The sequence below is a fragment of the Zophobas morio genome, unplaced genomic scaffold, assembly GCF_036711695.1.
Source record: "Zophobas morio isolate AGI-343-1 ecotype UQ-CSIRO unplaced genomic scaffold, CSIRO_AGI_Zmor_V1 ptg001155l, whole genome shotgun sequence".
In the NCBI taxonomy this organism is placed as follows: domain Eukaryota; kingdom Metazoa; phylum Arthropoda; class Insecta; order Coleoptera; family Tenebrionidae; genus Zophobas; species Zophobas morio.
In genome coordinates this window covers 13,344-34,807 of record NW_026973255.1, presented here as the reverse complement: position 1 = coordinate 34,807, position 21,464 = coordinate 13,344, and the positions used below count along the sequence as shown (strand labels likewise).

Here is a 21,464-nt window from a genome sequence, read left to right as displayed (position 1 = left end):
TCGCAGATTTCATCTAGCTAAATGACTAGAAGCTCATAATTATTAGTAACGAAAGATATACTCTTAAAACTGACAAAAGCTGTCTAAAGATAAAGTTCTGAGGCAGGTTTTATCTTACCTGTAACTGACTTGGTATATACTATCATTAGCCTCTGCGCTATACAGACCTATCTATCATGCTTGGTTAACTTTATGGAGCTATATTACGCTAAACTCGTTTATTTTTTGCCCTACGCATTGAGTACTAGAACTGCCTTCCGGAGACGCTCCTTTAGTGAAAATCAAGGGATGAGCTGTGAATATCCTTAGGTTTACTATTAACTTATTGATTGAAACAGCTAAGTTGCATTGTAGCTATTCCTTAGTAGCGAATAGTCATGAACGAAAGCGTTCCGATCGAGTTATAATGCAATGAGTAGTTTACCTAAACTAAGCCCTTTCCAGGGCTCGCGGTGGCAGCAGGCGGCTGCCTCGTGTCCTAGTATGGACACTAGCTTTAGTGACTAGGTTCGGGTACTATTTGGCTTTAGTTAACTCGGCTCGATCGTTACTTCTGTGTTATAGTCTCTGTATAATACTAGTACCTTTTGCTAGGCTATATCTGAGCTGCTATACGTGTCATATGGTACTAGCACTGCTATATGGTAATAGTGTACTTACTATACTAGGTTAGTTACTAGGTACTAGTACTATATATATAAGCGGCACCGCCCGACTTACTGAAGAGCAAAGGCTAGTAAACTAGATAAATTGTTCCTCACTAAATCTAAACCATCAACATACTAATTTTTGACATTCGAAAGTGTTAACGGGGTTTGTTGCTGTTAGTTCTCTTACAGTAATCGAAACCTTCTCTACTGTAAAATAAACATAGAGTAACTATTTATTAGTATTAAAAGTTCTCATATTAGTGATATTTCAGGTTACTAGTTTTTAGAACTAGTAATAATTATATGTGCTTTATTGGGAAAAAAATATTAATATATACTTTTCTTGGATTTTTAAAATTTTTAAATATGGTCATTGTATAATTTAATTTAATTGGTATAATTTTAGAAGTAGTAATATTAAAAAATAATTAAGTTAACGCTACTTTAAAATTTAAATTTAGTTCAAAAGATTTCATAAAATTTTTTAAATTTTAAGTTAGGCTCGGAGATTTTATTGTATAGGCTTAAATTTTAATTTGTTAACTCTGCAAAATATAAATTTAGTTCTTTTCTACTCGCAAAGAAGGATAAATCTATTATTAAAATATCATAACTGGAAAAAATATATGTGTTATTCTTAACTTTCCTAAAAATTTATAAAAATAACTTAGCCCAGAGAGATGAGCTCTTTTCTGTAAGTTAATAGGGACTTTCCATATAAAATTTACCAACAGTTATTTAAAATTATAATTCGAAATAAGGTAAAGGTTAACCGATTTAATTAACAGGCAATTAACAAGTCGAAAAGAATTTTTTAAGTATTTTAAAAAGGGTAATATTACTATAAAAAAAAATTACAATACTAAACGTTAATGAGTTGAAATATTTTTTTAAAAATTGTTAGCAGACAGTTGTCTGGATAGGATATAATATGAAAGTCAATATTTTCGGCTAAAGTTTTCATGGCTTCCAAGTTTACCAACCACTGGGTTGTGGGTGTAATGTCATATGTTCATTATTGCTTTTATAAATCGCCGAATAAAAATAATATTTTTCGTCGTAAACGGGAGATTCTGTTATATTTAGCAAATCAAGAGTTTCCAAAGATTGGATTTTAAAAGGGACCTCTTCTTGTCAGTAAGTAAAGCTGGGCCCACCACTTTCATTAAATTCTACAGGTAAAAAGGGCTTGGCACCCTCGCATAAATTCATTGGCTCGAGTGGTTCGCGTTATTCCAGTCATTCTCTAGTAAGCAGTAAGCTACATTTTAAACCATTATTACCCCGTAAGATAACTTATTTTTCTTTTTACGTAAACCATGAAGACATATTTCTCTATAACGGCGTCAATCTTATAAAATTTTAGCTTTTATCTTTTCTTTCATTAAAATTTTTGCTTTTTGTAAAAAAGACATAAATAAATTTCAAAAGGACTCCTTTAAATAAAAAATAAATATAACTGAATATATAATGTAGCGAAATTTAATTATAAAATAAATATACTACTTAACCGAAGTCGAAATAAGTAAGATTAGAAATGCTGCCTTATATGTCTTCATAAACAAAGCAATGCAAGTGTAGACGGTTCAAATGATTTGGTGAGGACTTCAACAAATATAGAAATAGTTTACAAAACTTACACTTCATCGATCTAATTAAGCGCTTGGCTTTACCATCCATATAAGTCAATTTTCTTAGTTTTTAGAACCACATACTGAATATCGTAGTGGGTCGCCTTGCTGTACTGGCATCTGCAGCTCTATCTGATCTGATGCGTTTATTAGAAGCCGGCTTTACAATAATGCATTGTCAAGAGTTACACAGTTTTTATAAGAGTGCTGGTGAGTAAGAAAGTAAAAAACAGCAAATTATAAATACAATAACTAGTATGTTCAAAATAAAAAAAAAAATCTTTGTGTCTGCTTCTCTAGGATGCCCTAGTCACTGCCCCACTGTTTTCACGGAAATCTAGACTTATCAGCTGATGTTGTCGATATTCTAAAGCTAGCTTTGACACTCCAAGATCTTTTCACCTCATAATTATTTCTACGCCTAACCACCATTGTTTATCAACAACTTTTCGCTCCGGTGTCCAAACTTAATTGAAATATTTTGCTTCTACCAATTATTTATAAAACTAAACTTTTGAATCTTTTAAAGCTTAACTGTTTCCAAAGTTTGGATGCTTTGTTTTGTAAATTGGCAAAGTTTTTTAAAAGCTTATCTTAGCGCTCGGCGCGCTTTTATCTATATATATACTAGTAAAAATAGCGCTCTTTTATAGTACTAATACCGTGTTTTTACACAAATCATAAGATATCAGCAACTAGCACTTGGCAAGGCGAGCAAACGTTACTAATACTATTCATATATTGTACATGTAGTATTAGCACTATTCTCTAACCACCGCTCATATTTGATTCCGAAACGGCACCAGCGGCTCATAGATTGAGCAAGTGCTATTTCAGTCACTCCTTATACAAGCCTTATTCAACAAACGCTCTCGCGGGGACTTATCAGCTAAGAGCTGGAGTACTTGTATAACTTAGCTGTTTCCCTCAATATATTTATAGTGAATATACTGATTTTCCCAAGTTTTTCTATGCAAAGAGTTCTTTCTCTTTTGTTTATCCATCTCATGAAATAGGCCTTCTACTTACCCGAAAACTAGCAATTTATCAAAGTGTTTAGCATCTGTGTATATTACTTCATAAAATTCTCAATAAATTTGCTATTAACTTCAAAGATTAGTATTTCACTGCTTTTTCCAAGTCATTTAAGCTCTTGCTACAACAATAAAATAATTCTCTAAGAAGCAGCTGAGGGAAAGATCAAAAGGCTCAACTTTATTGAAGTATACCAATGCTATTGACTTAATTCCCTTTAAATTGTATCTTGGCTTCTTCAATAATTCGCTAACTCATTACGCTAAAGCTATAAAATTATACGCCTTAATTTTAAGTTTCATACTCTATTTCCCTCCCTTCAAGAATCCCCTTCATACTTTCCTCCATAGTAATCTGCGCTGAGATACGAGACCTCAACAGCTATAAATTTTTTATTTTCCAACATACTATACATTATAGGCGTGTATAAAGCGTATATCAATTTTAATAGTATTAAACTTTTAAACTCATTTTCACTACATATGAATAAAAGGTTAACAAGGTTTCGATTGGAAATGACCATTTTATTAAAAATTTATGAATTAGACAAATAATTGGTATTAAAAGTAATTGATGGTTAATCAAACATTTTTATCATATAAAAGCTCATAATAAAAAAAATAATGTAATTAATTAACTAATGACGTATTAATAAATTTCAAAACTTGAACTTTTATAGAAAATACGAGCTGAATATTGGAGTGTGCAACTATTATTATAATTAATGACTTTTGGGGTTGCTCGGTGACTTAACGCAGTCATTATTTCAGGCAATATAAATGTTTAAAAAGCAACTTTGATCAATATCTAGTAAGCAGTGAGACTTTATTTCCAGTTTTTAGGGTGTTACCATTACCATAATTATAGCGTTGTGGAAAAATACTGTTTAAACTTTTTATTATACTACCTAAAACAAAATATTGACTTTGTAGTCCTCTAAGCTAACGTCAGCTACAACCAAGTAAAAAGAAAAGCGAAGCAAACTAGCCACATAATTATTTTGTAAGCACTTGCATGCTGAAAAAGGCCTTGTAGAAGTCATTATAATGCTTAAAGTTATCCCCTCTTCCTCAAAAGGGGTGGAAGAATGGGTGCGAATTAGTATATATTTCCGGAGATGTATCGAACCTAGACTACTTAGTGTGTTGGAAAACTGTAATAACACCAAGGGCCTCCTTGATTGTTAGCTTCTATTTAGAGGGGGGGACGCAAGTGTCACACAAGTTTTATAAAAAATATATAAAAAAATTTGCTTAACAAGTTTGGTGCTCTTGTTGGGGTCTCAGTTAACATCAAATGACAATTGCCTGATAAAATTATATTTTATATACTGTTTAGTAAACTAAAAGACCCATTCCACACAAACGGATATCGATTTAAAGAAAAGAGAAAGAAAAGAAAAATCGGCGTTACCCTTGAGACATCTATATTATCGCTGCACTATTAATAATACTGCAACCTTCACTTTAATAATTCAACCTGCAATAAAAAGATTAAATACTACTAAACAAAAATTTTGAATAACCCCATTGGAATATATTAATCTCTCTTTGAGGCTTCTTTTCACGTCAGTTGTTTAAGGCATAGCTCATACCATTGTATATTTAGACCTGCATTGATTTCACAAGCTGATAGTTTCGTAAAATAGTATATTGGGGATAATGAAAAAATATAATATAGAAAAGTCGAAGGACTAAAAACTGTGGTAATTTATTTGACAAGCTTTAACTCTCCCAATAGCTTTGCCAGTTTAAACTAAGAGCAAGTAGAATACAAATTATATAAGCAACGTGTGCAGGCTCGCATCTTATTTTCAGTGATAAGCCCATTTGATGATTCAAATAAAACTGAAGTATTTTTAAGTTTTTGTAATAAGAATTTGAGTGTAATGATTATTTTTAGCTAAAGTCAAAATATTTATCTCATTAGCTGCACGTTGCAGCCATTTTTATTTGGTTAAAAAAAGTTTATACACGAAGAGGCGCCTTAACGATTACAATCTTTAGTCTTTTGTAAGTTAACTTTAATAATAAATTAAGAAGTAAAAAGTACTCACAAATTATATATTTTTTTTAAGGATCCTTCATTTTTTTAGATACCTTACAAAAAATACAAAAACTTAAATCTTGATAGTAAAAGTCATTTATTTGTAGTGTTTCATAAGAGATATATATTTCAACTGAGTTTGAGCAGTAGTGGATTATTTCTTTAGATCCATAATATTTTACAGATTTTACAAAAAAGAAGTAATTTTTTAAAATTATTTGATCAACTCTCCACAATTTTATTTTTTTGATTTAGTAATTTTTTGTTTTTCTATAAGTTACTTAAATTGCTAACGAGCAGGCTCAATTACGAGCCACGCATGGGACACGTTATCGGAGTCTCAGTAAAGTGCTTTGAGTGCTAGTTACTGTTTCTCAGGTGAAAAATATATTAAAAAAACCATATTAATCTGCGATTACTCTTGGTAAATCCGTATATTAGCTAATAATAACTGTTATAGAGTCTGGTCTATTGAGTTAGATTAGTATAATTTCCTAGTAGTGAATTATTCGCAATTGTTGGTAGTAAAATTGTCTAGTTATAAAAATATCTATAATAAATTAAGGCTTGATTTAGCACGTTCATCTCCCCATAAGTAAACTATTTCTGCTTGGTTCGCAGTCTGCAAGATATAAATAAACTGTACAAACCAATCAACCAGGTGAGCTTCAGACAATATAAACGGTTAAGCGGGGAAAGGGGGGGCTGAAGAGGCGTTTTATTCCATCATTAGTATATATGCATATGCAAATAATTTCTATTGCTCCATAGAAAATATCCAAAACGCAAGCTGTTATACAGGGTTACTGAGACAAGGTTTGATCAGCTGCCGTCAGAGGTTCTTGCTCATCATTCGGAACGGCCGACATTAAAAAGAAAAATGGTGAGCGCAGATAAACAAATTGAGGTGTTTAAAGTGGCAAAAATATCGTGCGTAAATTTTTATAAAGAATTAATATGTGAAGTGCATACCAAATTATTTCATTCAGGAAGGACGAAACTGAGAGAGATCATTAAAGAAAGCAGAGAAAAGGGGCTATAATAGACGTGGTGGTTAATGGCTGTGTCACTTGTCCAAAATTTGCTAAAAATTTAATGTTTAAAAGGAGCCTAAACATATAATAGTAGACTCAACGAACTATTTTACAGCCTGTCAGTGGATTGTAAAAAATTACCAAATACTAAAGTAGGGTATGATTGGGCTCAAGTAATAGTAGATAGATATTCATGGTATGTGTGGGCAAGAGAAATTAAAAAAGATACCTACTTTCGAAGCTCTAGATTTATTAGAATTAATTTACAAGATGCAGAAGCTGGTGGAGATAATCCCAACTCCCCTTTCCGCACATGACGTGGTTTAAAGTAAAAAATTACTGGATTGGAAAGGATTTTTTAAAAAGGAATTATGTACGTGTAGCACATTACCTTATAACTGTTGATAGCCACTAAAGCAAGGAAATTGCGGAAAATACTGCCCAGGAATAAACAGGCTTTAATAAAAAGGTGTTATGGATAGCAGGTAAAATTGGACGAAGTGCTGGGCAAATATAATTTTTAAAAAGGTGCCCAACATGTTAAGGAGTATCTCCTACACTAATGCTTTTTTAAATGCAGGTTAATTATTCTGAGTTATTATTAAAAAGACCGGCAGTTAAAGAGCATAAAGAAAAAATTAATACAGCTAATTTATCACAACATAATATCGATTACAGCAAACTAACTAATGATACGGTAACATTTTTTGATGTAAAGTAGAAAGCAGAAAAACTAATTACTGGAGGCAGTTTATTTCAAAAATAATAACATTGGACCAGCTTTTATCGAAAAAGTTTATTTAAGTACGAGATTATTGAAACGTCCCGGAGATTATACCAAAAAACGTATGGGGTGGATTTCAGCGCTAATGGAGAAAATTTAGGAAAACCTAGAAATAAATGTGTTAGTGCATTTTAAATAAACCTCATATCACAAGACGGAAAATAAGAAAATGAACGTAATTGTAAGTGTTACGTGTGGTCATTTATAGTTAAACAGAGTATTAACCTCCCTGGATGATTGGGTAAAATAAAACAAAGCTCAAGGTCTAAATCCTTTCGAAATACCTAATAATGATAAGCAGGTAGAATATCAGATATTACTTAAGGGTCTAAACAAAAAATTAAAGACAAAAAAGTCTAATCTTATTGCCGCGTGTAAAATTTTAAAAGAATATCAGTTTAAGAAAGCATGCTTTTGGCTATCCATTAAGTAATTTCAATCTTCTCCAAGATATAGTTGGAAAGGAGGGCTTTATCCACGGTTGCATACCCTCGAGGGTTTGTTGCCTATACATGCCTAGCAAAGTAACAGTTTTTTAAAAGCTAATATCTTAAATCCATGTAAATTAATCTGATGATTTGAGTATTATAAGGCCTAAGTTTTAAAAAAGTTAGTTTTAAAAATAGCTTTTATCTGTTAATAAATATGAACTGTTAAATACAAGTTGAAATAAATATTTTTTGTTTATAATCTATGCAAAAAATGCTTTTTAAAAATAAGTTAAATTCGTGCAAGCCACTCATAACTGTTTTTATTTTAGTATATTTAACATTGTTTTAAATTAATTTTGAATTGTTAGAAAAAACTTTATTAATCTTTAATACATTCATTTTATAATAAAAAAGGTACTATGTCTTCTTACTTCCCATAAAGATGAGATTAAAAGTTTTAGAACAAATAAGTAAATTTTTTACAAAAAGTGGAAAAACATTTAAAAATCAGCGTTGCCTTGTAGTATTTTTAAAATTATAAATCCCAAACATGTTAAAAACTTTTAGAGTACTTTTATTAAACTTGTTTATGGAAGTCTACTATTAGAATAATCACAAATTTAAACAAACAATTAAATGTATCAATTTAACCAAAATTCCTTAAACTGAACTTTAGATTTGTTTCGAAGTAGAAGCAGATTATACAGGGCATAGTGCGCCACTTAGTATACTCAGGTGGTTATCGGAATCTACTTCCGGTCGAGCCTTAGTAAGCTATATTTTTTCAACTTTATCTAGTTTTACTTCAAACAATTGTACTTTAAATAGTTATATTGCCATGGACTGGGTTATGTTTTATGTATTATTACTATATTAATTATTATCTCTAATTTACTTATAATTGATATTTGCTGTTTGAGAGTAGTGAAATTATACATATGGAATTATTTATTTGATGTTAGTTTACTATGACTTTTTAGGGTTTCTGACATTATTTGAATAATATTAAGTAGGGGGTTTTTTTGAAGAGGGAAAAAAAGTTAAAAAACACTAAAAATTTTATTATTTACTATACATGGTTTTCGTTTATGTAACTTTATTCTTTAGTTAGAGTAACTTTAGAAAGTGTAACTTCCTTTCTTTATTTTATTCCTTTTTTTTTTTAATTAACAAAATATATTATAGTTTTGTTGAGTGAACTTTAAATAGACTTAATTTAAATGGTGCATATTTCCTTTGTTAAAGGAGTTATCAACTTTTATTCTTTATACTTAAAGTTAACTAAATTACTTGAACTTGGTAATTAAGAGCTTGTTTATAGTATCCTATTAATAAGGTGTACACCATTGTTAGCTAGAAGCACGCGGTCTTTTATTGGGCCTACTCCTGCACTTAACTTGGACTGCGCTTCTTTCCTGCCCGGTTCAAATTTTGTTTGCTATAATAGCGGGGCTGAACCATTACTAAATTTTTTCCCTTTTACTGCATCTTTCCTTGCTCCTGAAGAAAAGACGATAAGTTACCCGACCAAACTGTAAGCGTAGAGTACAAGAAGGAGTATGATAGCGACAAACTTGAAATCAACCGCTGGAAGCATCAGCCTGGAGATAACATTGTGATGACAGACGTCCTCGCTACTGGCGGGATTATGAAGGTTTTTACGACCTCATACAATCCTCCTTTTCCTTATAGGGTTATTTCTAGACTAGTATTCTTTTTATTATAAGGCTGCTGAAGGTCTGGGAAAAAAGCTGGGCTGAAATGCTATGAAGTACTCGATGCTTATCGAAATCACCAAGTTAAAGGAAAAAAAAAATTATCGACGTGCCTTTTGAAGAACAATGAAATATATATATACAATACTTTTAATCCCACGTCCTTATTTTCCGTATTGATTAGCTCTTATGAAATGTATTTTTAGCGCATCAAGCTCTCTTTTTTTTTTGAATTTTTTTGCTAAATAAAAACTCCTTTTTAATTTTTTTAAATAACTTAGTTGTTTTGATTATAAAAATTACAAAATACATATATAAGCTTGCAAAATATTGAACTTAATTTTTCATTATATGTTCAAAGTCTAGCAAAGACGAGTTTCCACGTTTAAGGTAACGCGAAGGAACTTTTTGTAAATGTAAATAACCTTAAAGGGAACTACAAATTAAATAAACAATTAACAATTTTTCATCGCAAAAGGCAAACATATTTAAAATTCCTTATTTAAAAAAAATAGAAAAGTTTGAGCTTAAGAAGTTTAACTGATTACAGGAGAATTCATTCTGCTTTTGCAGTGTGACGTTTCCTTATGGGGGCAAACACACCAAGCAACACCCTAACTTGTAGTTCAAAATGTTAAGACTCGGCCCCTTGATAAGCCATATCTTACCCCATAGGAGGCGTCCACTTTCCAGCATCCTGGGAAAATCCAAGATGTGTTAACTTCCCACTAAACACTCTACATAAATCGGGTAGCAAAAGTTAATTAAAAAAAAATTAATGGGAAGAGGGGTGGTTCAAGTTAACCTACAAGAACGTTAAAGCTTTCGTATAAATTGTCTTTTTCCTCACTTGTTCGTTTCAAATTGGAGTAAAATGATGTACTTTTAAAGATGGTAACAAGCACATGGCTAAAGCAACTAAAGAATTATTATTATCCCGTAACATTTGCTGGTTTTTCTCTTTGCCTAGTGTATACTACGTAATACACCACCTATCTTACTAGCATTGCTAACAGTCGACTTTAGTTATAAATTACGACCTTATTTCTTTACTTCGCACCTTAAATTTAAAATAGATATTTCAATCTCAGCTTATCACTCCAGTGACATTTGTAGGATGTTCAAGGAGCAATATGTTGCCCAATACTTAAACAATGTTTATTATCGTCCTCAAATATTTTGTTTTTAAGAACGTAGTTTCTGAAATTAACCTACTCCTCTGTTTTAATAAGTTATAAAGTTGTTAGGAGCTATGAGGTTGGCGAGCTAATAAGAAAGTATACTTTACGACAATTTCTATTTTGCCTGTCTCTACAAATTAAATTTCGAATATATTGGTTATTATGCCCTTTGCTTACTACTTAAGTTGCAATACGGCTCCTATTTTAAGATTTTTTTTTATTTCCAAATCCCAAGTGCTCGTAATATACGACATACAAACTACCCAAAATCCTTTTTTAGACCAGAATTAGCGGTACCCATTATTTGGATACAATCTTCAACTGTTGATAGAGGGATATATGCCTTAAAAAGTAAAGTTGTTACCATCTTTTGAAAACTTTTGGGATTATGTTTATAAGGCCCCTTCATAATAAAACATTATTTTCTGTGTCCTCTTTCTCGCTGGGACTATAGTAATCTAAATGAACTCTTTAAACCAACCTTCTATGTTATAAAAAATTTGTGACTCCCTATACTTTCCTATCTTTGCATATAGTGATTGCGCCTAGAAGTTGAAGTTGTATTTTTTTTTTATAAACGTCAAAAACGTCAAAAAGTGGATGCCACCTATCCAAAAGTGGTGTTTCTTTCTGTTTTTCAATTAACTAATCGTTATTAAATAGCTCATTTCATCGTAATTATTTTATTTCCTTAAGCACTTTATAAAAATAGTTTAGGTTATCACCCCTAGCTTAATCTTGACTTTTAACTTCTATATTTATAAGACTATTTCATTGCGCCCTACTGCAATGTATAAATTAAAATTATTTTAGTGTACCGTACCAATTTCCCTCTTATTATTTATTCAATTTTTATGCTCTTTTTTGATATGCCGACATTTCACCCATCTTTAGAAATGTTTAAGAGCTTGTTATTATATATGTTATTTAAGACACTAATCTACAGCAAATTAAAATCCGCCATCTCAATTTAAATTATTTTCTGCTTATTAACGTACCTAGATATTAGTATAATAAACTTTAGGTAACTGAACTTTATAATTTCGTATCGCAATTGCCTAATACTTAAATAGACCTTTATAAATGTTCTGCAATATATACTGCTTAACACATTTTTATATGGAAACTCGCTGTACTGTCTTTAATAACCCCCGTGTTTCGTCGTAGTAGCTACTTCTTCTGTTGATGTTTTAGCGCCTGGGGCTCGATGGAGTCCAAAAACTTCGAATACTCGAGCTCTCAAACCAGGAGTGATCGCAGACATGTTACAAAATAGCTTTCGATCGATAAAGTGTCATTATTTTCTAGACAATAACATGCACTAACTAGTGCTTACTGGAATGTGCCTCGTCCTGAGGCTCGTAAAGGACTACGGCATGGCATTAAGTTGGAAGACAATGTTTTAGGGACCCAGCTGAAGGTCCCGGTGAAGAGCATCATTTCGCACAAACCAAGACGCAATTGCATAATAAAAGAGGAGGGAGAAGTGACCCCTGAGGGACCTCTGCTTCCAGAGATCGAAGCGGAAACCCGGTATCTACCACGCGCAAGCTGAAGACGCGAACATTCAGATATGATTTCAGCACCTTACGAAGGCCATGAGTGACGGATAACGAGCGCAATTTGCGCAGAAGACCTTATACCAAACATGATCAATTCCCTTCTCTAACATCAAGAAAGAAAGCGCCTGTTGCCTTCCTATGGTTAAAAGCGCGAGTGGTCCAGTCATTCAAGCGGAGGAGCTGCTGGTTCGTTGAGTGCCCTTGCCGAATTCCAAAATGAAACCCTGGTAAAGCTTTCCAAGTGTCAACGAACTCTTTAAGAATGCGCAGTAAAACGGCCTCATCCACTTTGCCGACCGCTGACATTAAGCTGACGGGTCTGTACTTGCTGATTCTGGTATAATTGTTTTTGGTAGCCTCACAACGATCGCCGTCTTCCATCGAATCGGAAAGGCACCAAGGAGAATGTCGAAGATTTTACAAGAAGGTAAAGGAAGGTCATCCTATTAATGGTATTTCTTCTGTATCTCATTAGTGATATCATCGGGGCAAAGCTCTTTTCGTTTAGGTAGCGCTTCGACAATTCCTTGCACCTCGTTAACATTAACTAGATTAAGTAGTTCCTAATTAAAGGGGGAGGTAAGCTCGGCGGAGAGAAAGGAACTAATCATCATTAGCAGTAGAGTGAGCAGCTGGCACGTTTTAAATAGCAAGAACATTGGCAAAAAGCGTAGCTTTATCTCCATCAATCGCGGCCACTATATTTCTTCTCGAAGGGGCGGTAGTGGTGCAAGCCCCCGATTTTTAACCTTTTAACAAATTTCCAAAAGGAGGAACGGCTGCTGCTGCCTGATTCTAAAATACGACGCAGGTTTGCTCTCCATTTATCGTTAAAATGGACCATTAGCTTTTTTGTAATGTACCTGTGAAGTCGATTAAGTGCAGGCTTGAGGGCGCTCTGCGACAACATGGCTACTCGAATAAGACGTCAAGGTTGGCAGATAAGTATCTTTAGCACGTCAAGCAGGTGATCAGGGCGGTACCTTTCTTCATGAGCTGTCGTGGCAATAGTGTGAGCCATGTTTAGTGCGGTTTCGAAAAGGACAAACGCATTTTCCAGCAGGGCGGGCGTACCGGTAATGACTGCACAGCGGCAGCGTGATTTCTGGTACCTCAGCATATTTGCCCCAGTCGCTATAAAATACAGGTACTGGTTTTTGATGTGCCCTTCTCGTCCCCTAAACCGAGAATAACTGGGAAGTGATTGGAGGACAGCTCGTGGAGCGCTTCAATTCCCGTAGAGAGACGAATATCTTTAAGTAAGGCAATATCCTGTACGTCCGTTGCTCCTGTAGTCGCCAAGTGTGTTGGTTGCTGGGGACCTAGCACGCACAGCGTGCTCAATAGCGTGGGCCTCAAGGGTGTGCCTATTCGAGTTATCGGCTGGGCTGTTCCATGCAGATTTGGCGATTAAGACCCCCGCACTAAACAGCAGAAGAGGTAATCCCAAGGATGGTGTCCAAATCGGAGGGCGGGAGTAGCTTCCAAGGGGGTTTGTAGACAGCGATTACAGAAACGAGTACCTGATCGGCTATACCTAGGGAAATTCCACTGCCTTAACACTTTGCAGAACTGGCATACGTATCGCCTCTACTTTATTAATCGTAAAATATAATATATATACAAAAAATTAATAGATTAAACACATGAGATTAATTAAAATGTATCAACTAAATTAGGTGTCAACTAAATTGTATGCTGCAAGAAAATCATATAGTTGACAATTTGTGTCTTGTTTTTTTATTTTTTAACTTTATACAGAATTTCTTTTTTACTATTAAAATTTATACTGACAGCCTGCAGGGTTATTGTTAACACAAAAATGTGTCCACATTTTCTAAAACCTAAACTATCCATTTTAAAAGAAATCCTGATAAAATTAATTATTTATGCCTGTTGCATGGCATTTTCAATGGCGCTACCTCTTTTTCCTTTTTACTTCATATCTGTATTATATTTGGACCAATGAACTACCTCAATAAAGTAAAAAGCTTTATAAAATTAAGATAACTCTGCGCGTCGTTTTGAGCTTGGGACCTATCACCACCAATAATCAGCATAGCTTGTGCTCTTCTCTTAAAAGATTAAGCAATTTAGATATATCACAAAAAATGTGTTGGAAATGACATGCATCATTTACGAGGACAAGAATAAGATGAAAATTCAATAAGGCAAAAGAGACCCAACTCTGCAATTTTTTTCTTGGTTTTTTAACTGTTTACCTAACAGTTCTTTACATTTAGATAAATGATTACCCATTTTTAATTTCACTTTTTAAATTAATTTTTGTCCCAAAGTTGGAGTTAATAATATAGGAATTAATATTTGTAATATTTATAAACTAAGTAAAAAATGCAGTTCAAAATTTTAACTATTATGATTAATACATAATAATATTTTAGTAGACAATTTTTGGAGATTGTAACTTAAACTTTAATTATAAGAATCTATGATAGGTTATTTATTTTTGTTTCCATAGTGCAAATTCGATGTTAGCGTCAAGTTATTCTTTTTTCAATAGTCTGTTCTTAAGTTACTGGCTACCCGCCAAAGCCTTTAAAAATAATGAAGACTACCTTTCATTAAGGGACAATAAAACGGGCTCTCTTTCTTTTATACCGAAGTTCGTAGTCATCATTCGCAAATTTATATATCCTGAGAAACACTGAGTTTTATAAGACTTAAGGGAACAAAAAAACTAGGCAAAAAACGTCTTTGTGTAAATACCTAATTTATTATGTATGCTTAAGAAAACCAGGCAAGGACTAAGCTTAGCGCTAGCAATACATAACAATTAGAAATTCTATATGCTGCCGCTGCCCTGGTTAGTAAAAGAGGAGGTGAAATTATAGGCTTAGTGGCTTGAGTGCTTTGAGCAGTAGAACTCGTAGGCTTCAAAGCAACACATTTGTTTTTCTCAAAAGTGTTGTATTCTTTGATTTCCCCCTCATAAGTGCAACGTTCACTTTTATAATTTAAATTCTCATAATAAAGACGAGAGCAGCATAGAAAATTTTCATCAAGAGTGATTGATCTTAGAGATAATAGATTATAATTAGAGATAGGAAAGAAAATAATAAAAAACAACGAATTTTGCACAACACAAGGGCTATCGGTCAACAAATAAAAAAAAAAATTAGTTATAAAGGTTAACAATTCTGTCAATGCGCTTAGGTAAGAAAAGGAACCATCCTCTATTGATGAGATGTGATTATTTCTAAGACCCCTGAATTAAAAAGTGTAATAAGTGAAAGTGGATATCGGTAAATCATTCATAAAGCAAAGAGAAAAGGTAAATAGATACTTTTACACTTTTCACTAAAAGTATACTTTTATTTGTGGTTAAATGGTTGAGTACGGTTTTGACAGTTCTCGACTTACAAATGAATCCAATTATTAGTAAACTAAAGTTTTTAGAAGAAATAAATTCCTTTTGTTATCCATTCTACCACTAGTTTTTAGGGGTTTTAACCAAACTTACAGATAAATTAGGTTTTTCAGGGACGAAAACATTGCATTTCCAATAGAAGTGAGTCGATTATCATCTAATCTTCTTTTATTTTTTACAACACAAAGCAATCAGTAATAAAATCAGGTAATAAATTTAGTCATAAAAGTCAACAATTTTGTCAGTGCGCTTAGTTCGGCAAAGGAACCACCCTCTATTGATGAGATGCGATTATAGTTAAGACCCCTGAATTAAAAAGTGTAATAAGTTAATGTGAATATCGGTAAATCATTCAAAAAGCAAAAAGAAAGGTAAGTAGATACTTTTATACTTTTCACTAAAAGTACACTTTTATTTGTGGTTTAGTACAATTTTAAAAGTTTTCGACTTACAAATGAATCCAAATATTAGTGAAAAAGTTTATTACAAGAAATAAATTCCTTTTGTTATCCATTCTACCACTAGTTTTCTAGAGTTTAACCAAACTTACAGATAATTTAGGTTTTTCAGGGACGAGAACAATGCATTTCCAATAGAAGTGAGTCGATTACCATCTAATCCTCTTTTATTTTACAACACAAAGCAATCAGTAATAAAATTAGGTAATAAATTTAGTCATAAAGGTCAACAAGTCTGTCAGTGCGCTTAGTTCGGCAAAGGAACCACCCTCTATTGATGAGATGCGATTATAGTTAAGACTCCTGAATTAAAAAGTGTAATAAGTTAATGTGAATATCGGTAAATCATTCAAAAAGCAAAAAGAAAGGTAAGTAGATACTTTTATACTTTTCACTAAAAGTAAACTTTTATTTGTGGTTTAGTACAATTTTAAAAGTTTTCGACTTACAAATGAATCCAAATATTAGTGAAAAAGTTTATTACAAGAAATAAATTCCTTTTGTTATCCATTCTACCACTAGTTTTCTAGAGTTTAACCAAACTTACAGATAATTTAGGTTTTTCAGGGACGAAAACATTGCATTTCCAATAGAAGTGAGTCGATTACCATCTAATCCTCTTTTATTTTACAACACAAAGCAATCAGTAATAAAATTAGGTAATAAATTTAGTCATAAAGGTCAACAAGTCTGTCAGTGCGCTTAGTTCGGCAAAGGAACCACCCTCTATTGATGAGATGCGATTATAGTTAAGACTCCTGAATTAAAAAGTGTAATAAGTTAATGTGAATATCGGTAAATCATTCAAAAAGCAAAAAGAAAGGTAAGTAGATACTTTTATACTTTTCACTAAAAGTAAACTTTTATTTGTGGTTTAGTACAATTTTAAAAGTTTTCGACTTACAAATGAATCCAAATATTAGTGAAAAAGTTTATTACAAGAAATAAATTCCTTTTGTTATCCATTCTACCACTAGTTTTCTAGAGTTTAACCAAACTTACAGATAATTTAGGTTTTTCAGGGACGAAAACATTGCATTTCCAATAGAAGTGAGTCGATTACCATCTAATCCTCTTTTATTTTACAACACAAAGCAATCAGTAATAAAATTAGGTAATAAATTTAGTCATAAAGGTCAACAAGTCTGTCAGTGCGCTTAGTTCGGCAAAGGAACCACCCTCTATTGATGAGATGCGATTATAGTTAAGACCCCTGAATTAAAAAGTGTAATAAGTTAATGTGAATATCGGTAAATCATTCAAAAAGCAAAAAGAAAGGTAAGTAGATACTTTTATACTTTTCACTAAAAGTAAACTTTTATTTGTGGTTTAGTACAATTTTAAAAGTTTTCGACTTACAAATGAATCCAAATATTAGTGAAAAAGTTTTTTACACGAAATAAATTCCTTTTGTTATCCATTCTACCACTAGTTTTTTAGAGTTTTAACCAAAGTTACAGATAATTTAGGTTTTTCAGGGACGAAAACAATGCATTTCCCACAGAAGTGAGTTGATTATAATATAAATCTCTTTTATTTGTAGAAGACAAAAGAAATTCGACTAAAATTATAAGATAAATTTTATAGAAAAGCGTATTTACAAATATCTCAAAGCGCTTAGTCCTAAAAAGGAACGACTGTCTAATGTTGATATGACATTGAAGCCTAAAAACCTGAATTAAAAGGTGTAATAATCTTTTATAATACGAGACAAAAGCAATCAGTTATAAAATTAGGTAATAAATTTAGTCATAAAGATCAACAAGTATGTCAGTGCGCTTAGTTCGGCAAAGGAACCACCCTCTATTGATGAGATGAGATTATTGTGAAGACCCCTGAATTAAAAAGTGTAATAAGTTAATGTGAATATCGGTAAATCATTCAAAAAGCAAAAAGAAAGGTAAGTAGATACTTTTATACTTTTCACTAAAAGTACACTTTTATTTGTGGTTTAGTACAATTTTAAAAGTTTTCGACTTACAAATGAATCCAAATATTAGTGAAAAAGTTTATTACAAGAAATAAATTCCTTTTGTTATCCATTCTACCACTAGTTTTCTAGAGTTTAACCAAACTTACAGATAATTTAGGTTTTTCAGGGACGAAAACATTGCATTTCCAATAGAAGTGAGTCGATTATCATCTAATTCTCTTTTATTTTACAACACAAAGCAGCCAGTAATAAAATTAGAAAATAAATTTAGTCATAAAGATCAACAAGTTTGTCAGTGCGCTTAGTTCGGCAAAGGAACCACCCTCTATTGATGAGATGCGATTATAGTTAAGACCCCTGAATTAAAAAGTGTAATAAGTTAATGTGAATATCGGTAAATCATTCAAAAAGCAAAAAGAAAGGTAAGTAGATACTTTTATACTTTTCACTAAAAGTAAACTTTTATTTGTGGTTTAGTACAATTTTAAAAGTTTTCGACTTACAAATGAATCCAAATATTAGTGAAAAAGTTTATTACAAGAAATAAATTCCTTTTGTTATCCATTCTACCACTAGTTTTCTAGAGTTTAACCAAACTTACAGATAATTTAGGTTTTTCAGGGACGAGAACAATGCATTTCCAATAGAAGTGAGTCGATTACCATCTAATCCTCTTTTATTTTACAACACAAAGCAATCAGTAATAAAATTAGGTAATAAATTTTATAGAAAAGCGTATTTACAAAAACATCAAAGCGCTTAGTCCTGAAAAGGAACCACTGTCTAATGTTGATATGTCATTGAAGCCTAAAAACCTGAATTAAAAGGTGTAATAATCTTTTATAATACGAGACAAAAGCAATCAGTCATAAAATTAGGTAATAAATTTAGTCATAAAGATCAACAAGTTTGTCAGTGCGCTTAGTTCGGCAAAGGAACCACCCTCTATTGATGAGATGCGATTATTGCTAAGACCCCTGAATTAAAAAGTGTAATAAGTGAATGTGAATATCGGTAAATCATTCATAAGGCAAAGAGAAAAGGTAATTGGATACTATTACACTTTTCATTAAAAGTATACTTTTATTTGTGGTTAAATGGTTTAGTACGGTTTTGACAGTTCTCGACTTACCAGTGAATCTAATTATTAGTGAACAAGTTTTTTACAAGGAGTGGATTCCTTTTGTTATCTATCTTGCCACTTGTTTTTTAGAGTTTTAACCAAACTTACAGATAATTTAGGTTTTTCAGGGACGAGAACATTGCATTTCCAATAGAAGCGAGTCGATTATGATCTAATTCTCTTTTATTTTACAACACAAAGCCGCCAGTCATAAAATTAGAAAATAAATTTAGTTATAAAGGTCAACAATTTTGTCAGTGCGCTTAATTCGGCAAAGGAACCATCCTCTATTGAAAGTATGAGATTATTGCTAAGTTTCCTGAATTAAAAAAAGTAATAAGTTAATGTGGATACAGAAAGCATTTCTAAGGTAAGGTAAGTAATTTTACTGTTACCAATTTATCTTACTAAAACTATACTTTCACTTGTTGTTAATTGGTTTTGTAGAGATTGGACAATTGTTTACTTACAAATTAGTCAAAATCTTGAGACTTTGGAAGTATTCTTTTTTGATGATAGTTAGTTTGTTTTCATTTAAATTCCTTTTAAAAAATTTATTAGGAATTAGATTACAATGTATATTAGTATAACTTTATCAAAACTCATATATTCACAGAAAATTGCAATGATGTAAAGCTCTCCAACTTGAAAAACCAAAGAAACAACTGACCCAATATATTTAAAATATCAATTTCTAAGTTATTATTAATTTTAAGCTACAGTTAAAAAACTCTACAACTACTATCAAGAGCCCCACCGCAGCCTGGACAAAATTAAAATAACGTTTATGTCAAATAGTAACTTACACACTTGTCACATGAACGGGCGCTTCCTCGCTTGAAAAAGTCGTTAAGTCGCCTTGAACGGTCCCTTTTCAATATCCGACATAGTTAAAAAATTACATAAATATTTGTAAAATAGGGTCTCTTTATGTAGAAATGGGTCAATTTCTTTGCAATTAATAGTGTTTAATCTCATCCGCTTTGTTGGAAAAAGCTTTATAAATTTAAAAAAATTTACCAACAAATTATTTTAAATTATTTTGAGCCTTAATTATCACGCAACAAAACAATAGCCTACCTTCAAATAATTTGTGTAAAGCACTCAAAGTGTACTTACCAATTGCCGGCGTTGACGATCGTTTCTTGACAGTGTAAATGGGCGACCCCTGAGAAAAAAAGTGCGAAATAGCGTGGAATCAACCAAGATAACATGGTTGCGAACAATATGTAATAAGGTAAAACAATTATAATCTTCCATGAAAAGTATTACGTATGCTTTTATACCATTTTTTAAAATATTACTAACTTATGATTAGCCCACATTAATTACTTAGATAGCCACAGCTTTAACCTATTAGAGGTTGTGTGGTGTTTTTAGTTTAAGCTAAACATGAATTTAAGTTAAAAGTTTAAAACTTTCTTTTACGGTAAAAAGTTACTTTTGGTTACCCACGAATTTATAGATTTCTTAAATTATTTATTAAATGTCCCCATTGCTTATACGAATTTACTTAGTACAATTCGGTTGAATATAATTGAATAATTATTCAAATAATTTCCCAATATAGCATTTAACAAAACCTAATATCGCATACTACTTGGGGAAATTATTTTTATTAAAAGTTCAAAGGAACGTTTATTTGCAACCCTACTTTTAAAAGGTGTGAAGTTATGAAAGAGGTCAAACAAAATTTTACAGTGCATACTTATTTTATTGCGAATTCGATGCTCTTTGAAAGCAGCTTATTTTTTCTATTTTACTAAATAACAGGGGTTTTTTCCTGGTCTCCCTTGGTTCGGGTTGGCTCTGGTAGGATATTATTTGAGGGTTTGAACGTTTTACAAAAAATGTCCTCACGAACACATTCCGTGGCTTGTTAGTCCACCTCTGCAAATAAAGTTATTGAGGCAGGTCTCATTATCAATAAAATATTTTATAGTTAGCGAAAGTCTATAAATCTATTCATATACTATAAGATTTTAAATTATTTTTACAATTCTACTGAAAGTAATATAAACATCAATGTTACCCAATAAAGCTAATATTAAAAATAAAAAGCTGAACTTCTGTTATGTATCTTATTTTTATATATAAAAAATTTAGTTTTTTATATCTTTTTTTTATAATTTTTTTATAGTTTAATTTAGCATTAGGTAAATTATTTAATCTTATATCATTACTGTAACCTCAGTGAACTTTTTTGGTTTGAAAGGGAACTTCAACTTCTTAGTACTTCAGGTGTATATAACACTTTACGAAACAATTGTATATTGTAAGCTGCACTAATACATATAGTTGTAATTGACCTCCTCGAAGGTTCAGCTTAAGTCCATTCAAAAAAATATTTTGTTTTACTAAATAATTTGAGCTTATAAGTTAGATGTTTTAAAAAACAACATTTTTTAGAATCATAAATACGTAAACAATACTAAATTTTAACAATTATTAAAAATTTGAAAGGTAACGTCAGTTGTTTTTGCTTTTAGTACA

At 31.8% G+C, this 21,464-nt stretch overlaps 2 protein-coding genes across 2 annotated transcripts; one reads left to right on the top strand and one right to left on the bottom strand.

The window, feature by feature from the left end:
* Positions 1-444: 444 nt before the first annotated feature.
* On the top strand, positions 445-12,062 carry LOC135122357 (adenine phosphoribosyltransferase-like; the record flags this gene model as incomplete). Its single annotated transcript, XM_064046546.1, has 4 exons — positions 445-546; positions 9,118-9,265; positions 11,702-11,757; positions 11,837-12,062. Coding segments are annotated over 4 exons (532 nt in total), but the record flags the coding sequence as incomplete, so codon positions are not given.
* Positions 12,063-14,655: 2,593 nt separating this feature from the next.
* LOC135122358 (insulin-like growth factor-binding protein complex acid labile subunit) lies at positions 14,656-19,700 on the bottom strand. The gene is made up of 22 exons (XM_064046547.1): positions 19,563-19,700; positions 19,442-19,513; positions 19,219-19,290; positions 19,080-19,151; positions 18,754-18,825; positions 18,592-18,663; positions 18,450-18,521; positions 18,134-18,205; positions 17,995-18,066; positions 17,679-17,750; positions 17,517-17,588; positions 17,057-17,128; positions 16,918-16,989; positions 16,602-16,673; positions 16,463-16,534; positions 16,147-16,218; positions 16,008-16,079; positions 15,692-15,763; positions 15,551-15,622; positions 15,224-15,295; positions 14,797-15,103; positions 14,656-14,734 (listed from the first exon to the last, which is right to left on the bottom strand). Exons 4-21 carry the CDS (start codon positions 19,109-19,111, stop codon positions 14,815-14,817), a joined length of 1,473 nt encoding a protein of 490 aa, XP_063902617.1. The 5' UTR covers positions 19,112-19,151; positions 19,219-19,290; positions 19,442-19,513; positions 19,563-19,700; the 3' UTR covers positions 14,656-14,734; positions 14,797-14,814.
* Between the last annotated feature and the right edge of the window lie 1,764 nt (positions 19,701-21,464).